We start from the raw sequence: 12,811 nt of genomic DNA on the forward strand, positions 1-12,811 counted from the left end.
TTCTGACCAATGTGCTAAAATAGAGTAACCAAAGGCAAATCCTCAGATATACTGTTAACTAACATTAAACAAAAGAGCTGGGTACATGAAAATAAAAGTACAGAGAAATTCTTCAATGTAAGTTTTGGGGGAAATGAATTGCCACACATTAAAACAAATAAATCTAGATCCAATTCTCACCCCTGACACACAAAAAATTCAAAGTGGATCAAAGGCCTTGCTAATAAACCAGAATCTATAAAATACACAGAAAAATATAGGCAGAACATTCAGGGACTTGGATCTTAAAGGTGTTTTCAATGATACAATTAAATAGCAAAGACAACAGAATCAAAAAATAAAGAAATGGCATTTCTTTTTTTAAAAATTTTATTTATTTATTTATTTTTTTTTTAGAAATGGAATTTCATTTAATTAAAGTTTCTGGGGTCTGGAGTGATAGTACAGTGGGTAGGGTGTTTGCCTTGCACACGGTTGACCAGAGTTCAATCCCTGGCATCCCATATGGTCCCTCCAAGCACTGCCAGGAGTAATACCTGAGTGCAGAGCCAGTAGTAAGCTCTGAGCATCGCTGGGTGTGGCCCAAAAAGAAAAAAAATAAAAGTTTCTGTCCAAAAATAGGTTCAGGACCTGTCATCAGACAGATGATAATGGTAAATCCCTGGAGTAGGTGAATGATCACACAAGGCGTAGACATATCCTGATGAGCTGACCAAGGTCGTCTTGCAATTCTCTATCGGTTATAATTTGTCATTTTTATTGATGCATTTTCCATTTTCCTGCTGAAAATAATATTATATACACTGCAGATTAACCAGATATCCCCACTTATTATAGTTTAAACATATGAGTTTGTAGAGTTTAAAATATCCGGGGTTATATCAGACGCATTCACCATCTCAATCTGTTTAGCATTCAATCTAGCAGAAGAAAAATATTTGGGACTGATTATTTTGTTTATCTGTAAACAGGCATGTGTTTGTGTATAAATTAATGGAATTAACTGACAGGCATAAGGCAGAATTGAGATGGTAAAAAAGAAGCAAGCCAATCCTCAAATTTACTGTTTCACTTGATTTCCTGCTCTGGTCTGATTACACTGTAAATTAGTTATACTAGTAGTTAGTCGAGGCATTATAACTAGATTTTTTCTTTCCATTGAATTTTCTCTGTCTTACTGATGATCTGGTGAGTACATTACATACTTTTTTTTCCCCCCCAATTCCCTGTCAAGACATTTTGATCCTACTGACACTAGGCGCTCAAAGTCACATTCCTTTTAAAAAGGAGAATGACTCCTTTATGAAACGGGGTTCTCCCCTGGCCCCTGCCTTGGGCAGGTGTTTTAAAAGTTGAAGAAAAGTGACTTTTTTTTACAACTGTAAAAAGAAGTAATGTCTATATGGGATCTCTCCTGATGGTCCTCAGGGTATCCTGTGGGATACTGGCTTCAATCACAGCAGCATACAAGGCAAACATCCTCTCAGTGTACTAGCATCCTGCCCTGGGGGGGGGGGGAAAGAAGGCATGATTCTTCACTTCCTTGGGGCTCAATAGTATTTGGTGGAGCTTTTTGACTTTCACATGCTCCCCACTCATCCGTAGGTTCTGGGGTCCCACAGGAAACTGTAAGTGAATGCAGAGCCTGGTGGCAGAGGGGGTGGTGCATCAGGGCTGTGTCAGGCCTCAGGGGGTCCGGCAAGCAAGTGTGCAATCTTAGCAGGAAGTAACCTGCACACTACAGTGCGTGTCCTGAGCCCTCACATAGTGCAATAAATGGTACCACTGGCTCCCTTGCCTTTATCGATTTATTTCAGTCTCTTGCCCCTGCGCTTGGCTGTCTTCACTGGGGCCCCTCAGAGGGGGTAGGTTGAGTTTCCCTCCCCACCACAAGCAGATCCCTGGCAGCCAAAGACAGCCAGAGTCCAGCCACAACCATGCTGAAGGCTCCTCTCCACACATTTCAACGAGCCTCACGCATGAAGGAAGCAGTAGAGGAACAGAGGAATGCAGGTGTTTGGGACCCGGGGTTGAGATCTCCAAGTCTGCTCAGATCCAGACTGGGCCTCTTCCACCCAGATCCCCCATTTTCCAGTAGCTAGGTGGTCACACCCAGAAACTGCTCTTGGCCTATGTAATCCCATCAATGGCCAACATCCAGAGACAATAAAACCAAGCTCCCAGAAGCACGAGGCCGTGGACATCTTATAGCCTAGTTCTCCCTCTAGGAGAACTTGGCAAGCTACCAAGTTTTCTTACCCCCAGAGGAGAGCCTGGTAAGCTCCCCGTGGCATATCTATATGCCAAATACAGTAACAATGATGGGTCTCATTCTCCTGACCCTGAAAGAGCCTCTAATGCACCACCGTTGGGAAGGATGAGTAAAGAGAGGCTGCTAAAATCTCAGGGCTAGGACAAATGGAGACGTTACTGGGTCCGCTTGCTCGAGCAAATGGAGGATCAACAGGATGATAGTGATGATGATAGTGATTATATAGCCCTTCCTTTCCCCAGATTTCCCTGTGCTCTGGGGATTGGGGCAGGCTCTAACATCTTTTCCTTTGCCATTTATGCATTTATAAATTATAGCCATAAAGCAAAAAAAAAATACCTAAAAATTTAAAACGGAGTGAAAACTCTGACTATTGCCTTGGAAAGAGTCAGGAACCCAATGTGACTTCCTTCTGCCTGAGAGACCATCTCCACCATCAGGCCCTATTCCTGTAAAGATGTATTAGGAAACAGTCCACAGAGGTCAACGTCTCCCTCCCAACTGATGCAGAAATATAAAACTGGCTAAGATGATTCATCGTAATTGCCCTTTTCTCTTCCACCTGAAATTCTTTAGATAGATATGGAAAGGGAAAGGTGTTCATCTAGGGTTTATGCTAATGCTCATGAAAACTACTGAAGCTGAGGCAAGGCAATTTTATCCTCTACTCATGCAAAATCTACAGTTTGTTTTAGCAGAAAGAAGGTCATTATTAGAAAAATGATAATATACAAACAGGAAAACTTATCTACCACCACAGGCAGAGAGCAAGACAATGAGAAGGGAATGGAGTGGGCTTCATGCTCAGTATAATCAGGATGAAATAAACATCTCTATGGATTAAGGAATTTCTCCTAAAAACTCACTCATCGTAATGAGAGTAAATGATGGTCAAGTATAATTAAGTACATACAACATATTTGCATAATTTACATCAAATGTGCAGACCATGGCAGAAATATGTCATCTGGGGTATTTTTAGTGCAGGGAAGATGAAATTGTTCAGAGGAGAGATCCATGACGCAATCTTCATAAACCAACTTAGTACAGTCTAAGAAATTGGGGCTCCACAAAGGTTTTATTTTGATCTACTCAAAACAGAAAACTGCAGATGCTTCTCTTCTAGGTTGTCATGTCTTCCAGATAACAAGCCTCAGGATAATATTCTACCACTTCACCCTGAATAGTAAGTCTCAGATGGATAAGAGGACAAGGACACAGACTGACTTGCACAGGTTATTCAGTATGTAACGGCTACAGGTAGCGAATGAAATCAACCCCTTAATCTCTGCATCGTGTCAGTTACCAAAATATCAATACTCATATTGAAACAGATATTGAAATAGCACATAAATAAAGGGATAAAACTCTTTTGAAGTGTATTTTAAATCAAATGAGTATTTTTAATAATTTTTATTGAATCACTGTGGGATGTACAGTTACAAAGTTGTTCATAACTGAGTTTCATTCAAACAATGTTCCAACACCCATCCTTCACCAATGTACATTTCCTACCACCAATGGCCCCAGTTTCCCTCCGTCCACCCTCCTCACCACTCCCCACTCCCACCACCTGGTTTCATCTGCCTCTATTGCAGACATTTTTCTTCTCATTTTTCTTCTCTTATATTTCTTTTAGGCACTGTGGTTTGCAATACTGCTACTAAAGGGATCTCATGAATATCAATTTACTGCCTTTCAGCACTCAGTTTTTGTCAGGATATTTTTAGAAATCATGTTGATATTCATTGGTACTGAATTAATCTTCGATTTGCAGTCCAAAAAGTATAAGATAAAAATAGAGCTAAGTTCATTCTGTAGATAAATCTCTTACTGCAGACACTCTAAGAGGAGTTGAATCCTGGCCCACACGGAAGTAAGGCTTTAGTACATCAGAAAATGTCTCCAGGAAGGAATGGATGTGAGACCTGTCACTGGCATTATAAAAAGAAATCTGGCCCAGCTCGTAGTCCAGGAAAATTCCAATCTCTGTGGGCTTGCCCTTCAAAGCACAGGCAGGTACAGAGCCTTGCGCCGTGTACTCGCCATTCTGCAGCTGTATTAACCAGCGTTTATTTTGACCTGACAGGGGCAGCTGCCCGTTGCTGGAAGGGCCGTCTGTGCACACCCCCACGGCCCACTCAAGCTTGTCACCCACCTGTACCTCCCAGTAATGTCGACCAGAATGGTATCCTTGAGAGCCCAGCACCACCACATCATCAGGATATTGCTTTGGTTTCCCATGAACTTTTGATTTTTTCTTCATATAGATCACAGACTTTCTGTCCTCTGACATACGGAGACTGGGATGTGCTGTTAGGGGATCCAGAGTCACCTCTTCCTGGAATTTCTGGATGATTTTCTCGAGCTCTGAGTACAGGGGAGGAAGATGAAAGCCTTCCTTCTTGAACTGAACAGTCTGCACAGATGGGAACTTTATGTTCTCAGAGCTGTGCTGGATACTCTTGACCCCTCTCAGCATACTCCACTTAGACATCACACTCCTCTCTGCTGCCTCCATGAATAGGTCTTTCAGGGTATTGGCATGATCAGAAATCGCAGTGAAGTTGGCACGGAGTTTTTGTTGAAGGTCTCTGTTTTGTACATTCAACCTGGAGAACGTTGCTTCTTCCTCTTTTTCCACGATCTGGTTTAGTCGCTCAAATTCAGAGACTAATTGACCTCTCTGCTTTTGAATGTGTTCTTTCAGTTCCAGTAGTTTTCTGTGTTGGGTGGCTAATAGTTTTTGCGCTTGTGCCAACCTTTTCTTCAGGGGCTCCTTGTAACTACAGAGCCGCTGCCTGTGATGAAAGGCGGCTTCCACCACAGGTTTCACATCGTGGCTCTGGTGGGCAGGGGGCTGGATGCACTGGGGACACAGCAGCTCCTGGTCATCCTCACAGAAGAGGCTCAGGACCTGGTTGTGCTCCTTACAGAAGTGACCCTCTTCCTGCAGCATCTTGCTGTTCCTGGAGCCATGGAGGCACTTGGCCAGGTCCACCAGCCTTCCCAGCTGGGGGTTGTCAATGAAGAGCCTCTCCTCATGTGGGTGCCCGCAGACGTGGCAAGGGAACATGTCCTGTAGATTGTCCCATAACATATGAATGCAGGAGGCACAGAAGTTGTGCCCACAGTTGATGGTGACGGGGTCATTGAAATAGTCCAGGCAGATGGGACAGAAGAGCTCCGCCTGCGCAGTGGCCAGTATTGCCGATACCGCCATCCTCAGGAAGCAGAAAGCAGGGCTGAAGTGGGTTTTCTCAGAAGGTTTGTCACCTCAGGGCTCTCTCCTGTCAGAAACAAGGAACATGCTCAGTACTCTGCCCTTTGAATGTTTCTTTCTCAATGACATGCTCTGTGACAACATCTGTATTTCCAGTCCCAGGTAGTGCCCAGCAGATCTCCACTCACCCAAACCAGCCAACTGCAGATGTTTGGTGATGTAAAAGAAGTGAAGCTCAGAAATTCCAGGGCACAGATGTCTGTAAGGATGCTAAAGTGCTATTCTGAGGATGAGCAAGAAGGGATAGGAACTTACCAGTGTCGCTGCCCACTGCCACTTACAAGGCAACCACTGCTTAAACCTCCACACCAGTAAAATCCACATCCACCCCCATCAACCTCAGAGGTGTTTCTTAGAAATAAAACCCCTGGTACAAGGTAAGATTCTCCCAAAGCCACCTGATTAATTTCTGGGAATAGGGAAAGGGCTTACCTTAAACCAATGGGATGGGAATGTCAAAGGGCTTCCTGTAAGCACAATAGTAGATAGAGAATATTCAGATAGGTAAAATAAGGCCCTACCCAAAACAGGTGTTACTGTAGTCCTAAATTATATGCTTGACATCATTCTGACTCCAACCTAATCTTTGCCATATAATGCTATAATATTGCTACTCACCCAAAATGATATTTCTGTTCTGCCTGGCTTCCTGTGGCTGGTCTTCAGTTGAATCTCCCTGTGGATTTCTGTAGTTCATGGACTTCTGCAGCTTGATAGTCAATCTTGCTTGCTTTTCTGTAAGCAAGATATTTATATACTATTAAGTAGGTGGAGCTTCCAGACCCACCCAGCCAAAGCTAAATGGAAAATAACAAGGCTGCTGGCCTGGATCTGATAGGATATTTGGAGGTATGATTGACTTAGGCAGTGCTTTCCTGAATAAATAAATCCAGGTAGACCCTGGAGGAACTGTGCTCATATGCAAAATCTTGCTTCCACTATGAATACTCTCCTTTAATCTCAATGCCCTTTATTTCCATCCTAGATAAGGAAGAAACTGAGATAGGAGACTTTGTGGCAGGCTCAGTATCTCAAGAGAAGTATAATTGGGTTAAAAGTCTCTTCCACTGGGGCTTGGGTAATAGTACAGAGGGAAGGGTGTTTGTTTTGCATGTGACTGACCCAGGTTCAATTCCCAGCATCCCATGAGGTCCTCCAAACACTGCCAGGAATAATTCCTGAGTGCAGAGCCAAGAGTAAACCCTGAGCATTGCCAGCTGTGACACAAAAAGCAAAAAAAAAAAGAAAAAGAAAAAGAAGTTTCTCCTACTATTTGTGGTTCAACCTAAATATCTTTGAAATTATTTTTCCTGACATATAAGATTTATCTCCTGATTGATAGCCAATTATATATATGTATATATACAGGTATATATATATACATACACATATGTGTATATCTTAGTCTCCACTGCTTTGTGATATTCATCATTTCACTGCCACTGTCACTATCATCCGGTTGCTCATCGACTTGCTAGAGTGGGCACCAGTAACGTCTCCATTGTGAGACTTGTTACTGTTTTTAGCATGTCAAATATGCCACGAGTAGCTTGCCAGGCTCTGCCGTGCGGGCAAGATACTCTCGGTAGCTTGCTGGGCTCTCAGAGAGGGGTGGAGGAATTGAACCCAGGTTGGCCCTACCCGCTGTGCTATCACTCCAGCCCATTCATCATTTATTTACCTAAATTCATATCCATAAACATTTTATTTATTTTATTCCATTCCACCCAAGAGAAAATTCTATGGACATTACTTTGAAACTAAGTTAGTGCTTTCTTTTACCCCTTGTTTATATCTCTTGCTCTGTGCCATCCTCCCCAGTCCTCATCAATCTTTGGTACGAAGTTTCTGTTTAGGTGTTCCCTGGAAAGCATTTAGATATCTACAGAGATCCATGGTAGATTCCAGATTGATCCATCTGCCAAGAGTAGGCACAATTTGTAAAGAAAAGAAAATACTGATAAAGGGGCTGGAGTGATAGTACAACTGGGAGGGTGTTTGCCTTGCACATGGCTGACCCGGGTTCAATTCTCAGCATCCCATATGGTCCCCCAAGCACCGCCAGGAGTAATTCCTGAATGCAGACCCAGGAGTAACCCCTGAGCATCGCTGGGTGTGACTCAAAAAGTGAAAAATAAAAAGAAAGAAAGAGAAAATACTGGATGTTATTATCTGTCAGGTTTATAAAATGACATAGTTTTTGAGTTGAAGAGTGAAGATAAACTAAAATTTCAATTCTTTTTTTTTTTTTGGTTTTTGGGTCACACCCAACGATGCACAGGGGTTATTCCTGGCTCTTCACTCAGGAATTACCCCTGGCGGTGCTCAGGGGACCATATGGGATGCTGGGATTAGAACCCGGGTCGGCCGCGTGCAAGGCAAACGCCCTACCCACTGTGCTATCGCTCCAGCCCCTAAAATTTCAATTCTTTTGGTCATCTTTTTCAGGAGCCTAAACCCATGTGGAATTAATGAGTTTTTAAATCAATTTCAGCAAGTATTCTTTTCTCTGTCCTATATTGCAGCGTCTATATTACAGATCACGTTATTAGACAGCCCAAAAAAGAACCCAAAACTTCACATAAACTTGGATTTATCAAATTCATGTACTATCCTCAGGAAATACCAGCACAAGCCTGAAACATAAAGGTCTTATGTTTGGGACACAAATTATTTGATACTAGAGAAATAGAGAATCTTGGCGTGGAGTGGCAAAGGGGAGATATTGTGGGAAGCAGAATTTAAGAAACTTGGACATTCAGCTGATGCTTTCAAGCAAAGGGTGCCAGGTGTAATCTGGTATCATCTTGCTGCTTTTAGGAAAATATGTGAAGAGAGAAAAAAGTACTGTGAAAAAAGTACTGTGAAAGATTTTCACCTTATCTAGTTTTTAAAAATAATCCAAGTTAGATAGATTTCACTTCTCAAAAATATACTCAAAAACATCAGGGTTTAGTTGAACATATTTTGTTTAAGGTCATCAAGGATGGTGATCAGATAATTGCCAATTCCAACAGAATAATTTTTTATGTAGTTTTTAATTTTTATAAGGTTATTCACAATATTTGCTTTCATTTAATATTTGAACACTAATCCCACCACCACTACACCTTCCCACCACCATATTTCTATCCCGAATCCCAAACCCTGCCCCCCCAAAAGAACTGAAATAGTTTATTTTGTATTGCTTATTATGAAGAATCCACCAAAAACAAGACAAAAAAGGTTTTTTAGAGGAAAGTGTGTGAAGATTGCTGTATTTCACCCAGGAGCCATTAAGCCCTTCTATAAAAGATTAGTAACATATTGTTAAAGGTTGAGCCTTGTGTGCTTATATGCTTACATATATATATATGCATATATATGCATATATAAAAAAATAAATTTCCCCTAAGACTGGTTGCCTTCTACTTTAAACCCAATCAAATGTGATGTGCTACTCTTGGTAGATTTGTGGTATCAAGTATGAGATGTCCAGGAATAGATTCCCTCATGGAGGCCCGTTCAAACATATGGAAAGCAGTTGTGAGCAGGGTGGTGGTTGAGTTCTGGAGGTTTTCGGCTGCCTGGGCTAACTACATTGTGGCAGGGAGGGGCCTCACCTGCCCCTCTTCAAGGTGCCTCAAATAAAACAGAGTGGGGTTTGGCAAACAGAGCAAATTTTATTGCTCCTAAACGTGTGATTGTCCTATGGTTTCTACCGCTAGAGAGTGTGTCACTGGAGTCATTGTGCCTGTTTTAGATAGTCGCTCACAGTATTGTATGGTACCTGAAGTTTGAACCAGTAGAGGATTTGGATTATTTAACTAAACATGTGGTTCCTCCGAACCATGTAAAAGCCTTCTCTCTCTTATGAAAGCTTGTATATAGAGGTCTCTCCCAACTGAGAGGTCATTTCTTTAAACTCAATTAATTGAATGTTTCAGGGATTTTTTTAAAATCAAAGGTATCACCAGTATTTTGAAATTATAATGAGGTTGAAAACATTTTAAGATGTATCATATGTGAGGGGACATTGTTGGATAACTACTATGAAAGCGATGGGACCCAGGTGTGGCTCTGTAGCAAAAGTAACTGCCTTGCAAGCATCAAACCATGAGTTTGATCTCTGGTGCCAGTGTCATATGCTGAGTTGTCTATCCTGATTACTCTGCCCTTTGGAGCAGCAGACACTGTTACAGAGTATGTGATATCTGGCAAACCTCAACTAAAAAAAAATCCCTAAGAAGAACTGAAAGTTTTACACTTGAGTACCCTGTACAGGGTAGGCACCATCTAAAGTAGAGGACCCTCATCTAGTGCTACAAGGAGAATGTGTGTAAGCACAACTATATTCATTATTAAACAGAGGAATTCTTCAAGGAAGCAAAAAGAGACAGAGGTAAAATTTTTACCAATTCAAGTTTCAATTGGGATTCATGAGTCTTGTAAACTCCACTAATACATAAATAAAATCAATGATTATGGTAAAATTATTTTTTTAATTTTAAGCCTCAGATTAATATATTTATTTCAGTTACTTTGATATAAGTTTGGTCTTATAAATAATTTTAGAGAGCAAGAAAAATAGTGTTGCTTTCTGGAGTTGGGCGTGGATTCTTAATGTAATATCTGGATGTCCTAACCTTGAGAGATGGTCAGTAGAAATACAATCTCGGGGTGGTAGGCAGGAAAGAGAAAAGGAACCTTAAGACAAATATGGAGTGTTCTCAGTACAGTAGTGGTGAGAACAGTGGAACAATCTTTAATTATTAAATAAAAATAAAAAAAACTGTAGTGGAAGATGTTGGGCACATCAGTAGTGATAAAGGTATAGTAATTTTGTATGTTAAGATGTAAAACTTGACACCATTGTATTATAACATTATTGCCTAAGCTTTTAAAAGAGAAACACACAGATACACACACACATACACACACATAAAAAACAACTGGATCTTCTTTGCCTTCTTGCAGTGACCCTTTGAGTGTTTCACATGACTTGGGAAACCCCGTTCTGGGTTGTGTAATGCAGCAGAGCTCTTTCCCACCCCACTCCCCATTCTTTCTTTTTCCTCCAATTTTAATTTGTATTGTACTATCCCATAGTTACTCAGGGAGAACATCAACCCTGCTCTACATTCCAACTTTCAAGTTGTTTGACAATAAATAAATGTGTAACCCCTGCCACATAACCCCATTCTGCACTAAATTTGACATCAAAAGGTTTAAATCTCTATAATGTAACTTCTGAGCATAAACTAGAAATTTTTAGCAATTTTTGTAAAAAAAAAAACATTTTAGAAGGCCACAGAGACCAGTTATGTGAAAGCATGTGAGAGAGAATGCATCCCTTTCTGTGACCATAAACATCTGTCTGGCTTCAAGTTTCTTCATGGCCATGTTAACTGGGGGTTTGTCAAAAACTTTTAATGCAAACGTGTTGTGCATTCAAGCAAGTGTACTTCAATCCTGTCTCTTTTTGTAATCTCCTCCTTCTGGAAAAGAAATATCATCCATCATAGATGCACAACCAGCCCTCACAGCTCAGGGCTTCAGGATCACACAGAGGAAGTATGATAACACTGTACCTGCCCTCCTGTGCCTTCCAACATATTTGAAGAGTCATAGACTTAATGATTTAACTTATAACACAAACAAATGTGTAACTAAAGGCCAATGGAGTGATATTTGCAATGGGCGCATCAGGGACCTTCTAAATGGGTGAGGCAGAAAGAACTTGCATTAGGTTTGAGAGGCCTGATGGGATCAATGGAAGATTCATAGGTACTCAGGGTGAGCATCATGGTGTACTGGACAGGGAACTCTGTTGGGAAGGGTGGAGAAAAAATCTAGAAGGCTTGGGGGTCAGGTCTGCTCATCTGAAGCAGCAGAAGGCTGGTTCAGACTTGCAGGAGGAGCTGGTCCTCACTGCATGTTATGGAGAAGTTTCTGGCAAGTGTGGCCTGATAGGGGAGTCACAGGAAAGGAAAAAGCTAGTTTGAAACAGAGTCTCAGACAAATTACCCAGGTTGGCTGCAATAGGACTTATAAGGAAAGAAACAGAAAGATAAGAAATACTAGAATCAGAACCTTGGGTTAGAGCAATAGCACAGCAGGTAGGGCGTTTGCCTTGCATGCGGCTGACCCGGGTTTGATTCCTCTGTTCTTCTCGGAGAGCCCGTCAAGCTACCGAGAGTATCTCGCCCACACTGCAAAGCCTGGCAAGATACTCGTGGCATATTCGATATGTCAAAATGGAGACATTACTGGTGCCCACTCAAACAAATCGATGAGCAACGGGATGACAGTGACAGTGACAGTGACATGGGTACTGCCTCTCTCTTTGTCTATGCATGGTCAGATTAAAAACCTTAATCCCTGAATTCATTCAGTGTTCTGCTTTAATTCCTTAATCCATTCAGTGTCCTGCCCGATCACCATCGATTCTCATATATCTCCACCTTTCACTGAGACTTTCTCTACAAATTTGACAGAATAACATCTCAGGGAGCTTTGTAATATTTAAAATATTACCTACCTTCCACTTGGTAGAGCCCCCCACGTCCCCTTTTTTCCTAACTCTAGAGAAGCACAGTAAATGGAGGCTTATGATTAATAAGAACATCAGGTTTAGGACAAAACTCACAGAGATAACTGGGATCCAGAGTGAATGATCTGTGTTTAGAAATAAATAGAGGAGAATTATCTTTTCTTGGGACGTAGAATCACTATTTCTGTAGGGAAAAACAACGCAAGAAGAGGGAATCCTTCAATGTTCTTACCTCTCCAATGTCCACAAGAATTAATGGTATCCATTCGGGTTGGAAGATGCGAGCTGAAAGTAGACTATAAACAGAACATGATGGCCACTCAATACCTCTATTGCAAACTACAACACCCAAAAGGAGAGAGAACAAAGGGGAACGCCCTGCCACAGAGGCAGGGTGGGGTGGTGGGGGATGGGGTGGGGGTGGTGAGAGGGACACTGGGAACATTGGTGGAGGAGAATGGGCACTGGTGGAGGGATGGGTAAACGATCACTGTATGAGTAAAATGCAAACACAAAAGTTCATAGGTTTGTAACTGTACATCACAGTGATTCTCTAATAAAAAATTAAAAAAAAAGAATTAAGGGTATCATCACCTCTCCCTGCTCACCCACAGTTTGTCTCTGGTCTAACCAGGCTATTTATACCAGCAGTTGATGAAGTCAGAAAGACCACACCTAGCAAAATTACTGGTTCTTCCCAAGGAGAGAGGACCAGAGTTTCCTG

The 12,811-nt window shown here is 41.7% G+C and overlaps 1 protein-coding gene across 1 annotated transcript; it reads right to left on the reverse strand.

Moving 5' to 3' along the window:
* Positions 1 to 4,082: 4,082 nt before the first annotated feature.
* On the reverse strand, positions 4,083 to 5,495 carry LOC101555982 (tripartite motif-containing protein 75-like). Its single transcript, XM_004606226.2, has one exon. It carries the CDS (start codon positions 5,493 to 5,495, stop codon positions 4,083 to 4,085), a length of 1,413 nt encoding a protein of 470 aa, XP_004606283.2.
* Between the last annotated feature and the right edge of the window lie 7,316 nt (positions 5,496 to 12,811).

The sequence above is a fragment of the Sorex araneus genome, chromosome 7 (assembly GCF_027595985.1).
Source record: "Sorex araneus isolate mSorAra2 chromosome 7, mSorAra2.pri, whole genome shotgun sequence".
Classification (NCBI taxonomy): Eukaryota; Metazoa; Chordata; class Mammalia; order Eulipotyphla; family Soricidae; genus Sorex; species Sorex araneus.

Bases quoted from the DNA above. Each gene is read 5' to 3' on its own strand.
- LOC101555982 (XM_004606226.2), bottom strand. From the start codon at position 5,495: ATGGCGGTATCGGCAATACTGGCCACTGCGCAGGCGGAGCTCTTCTGT.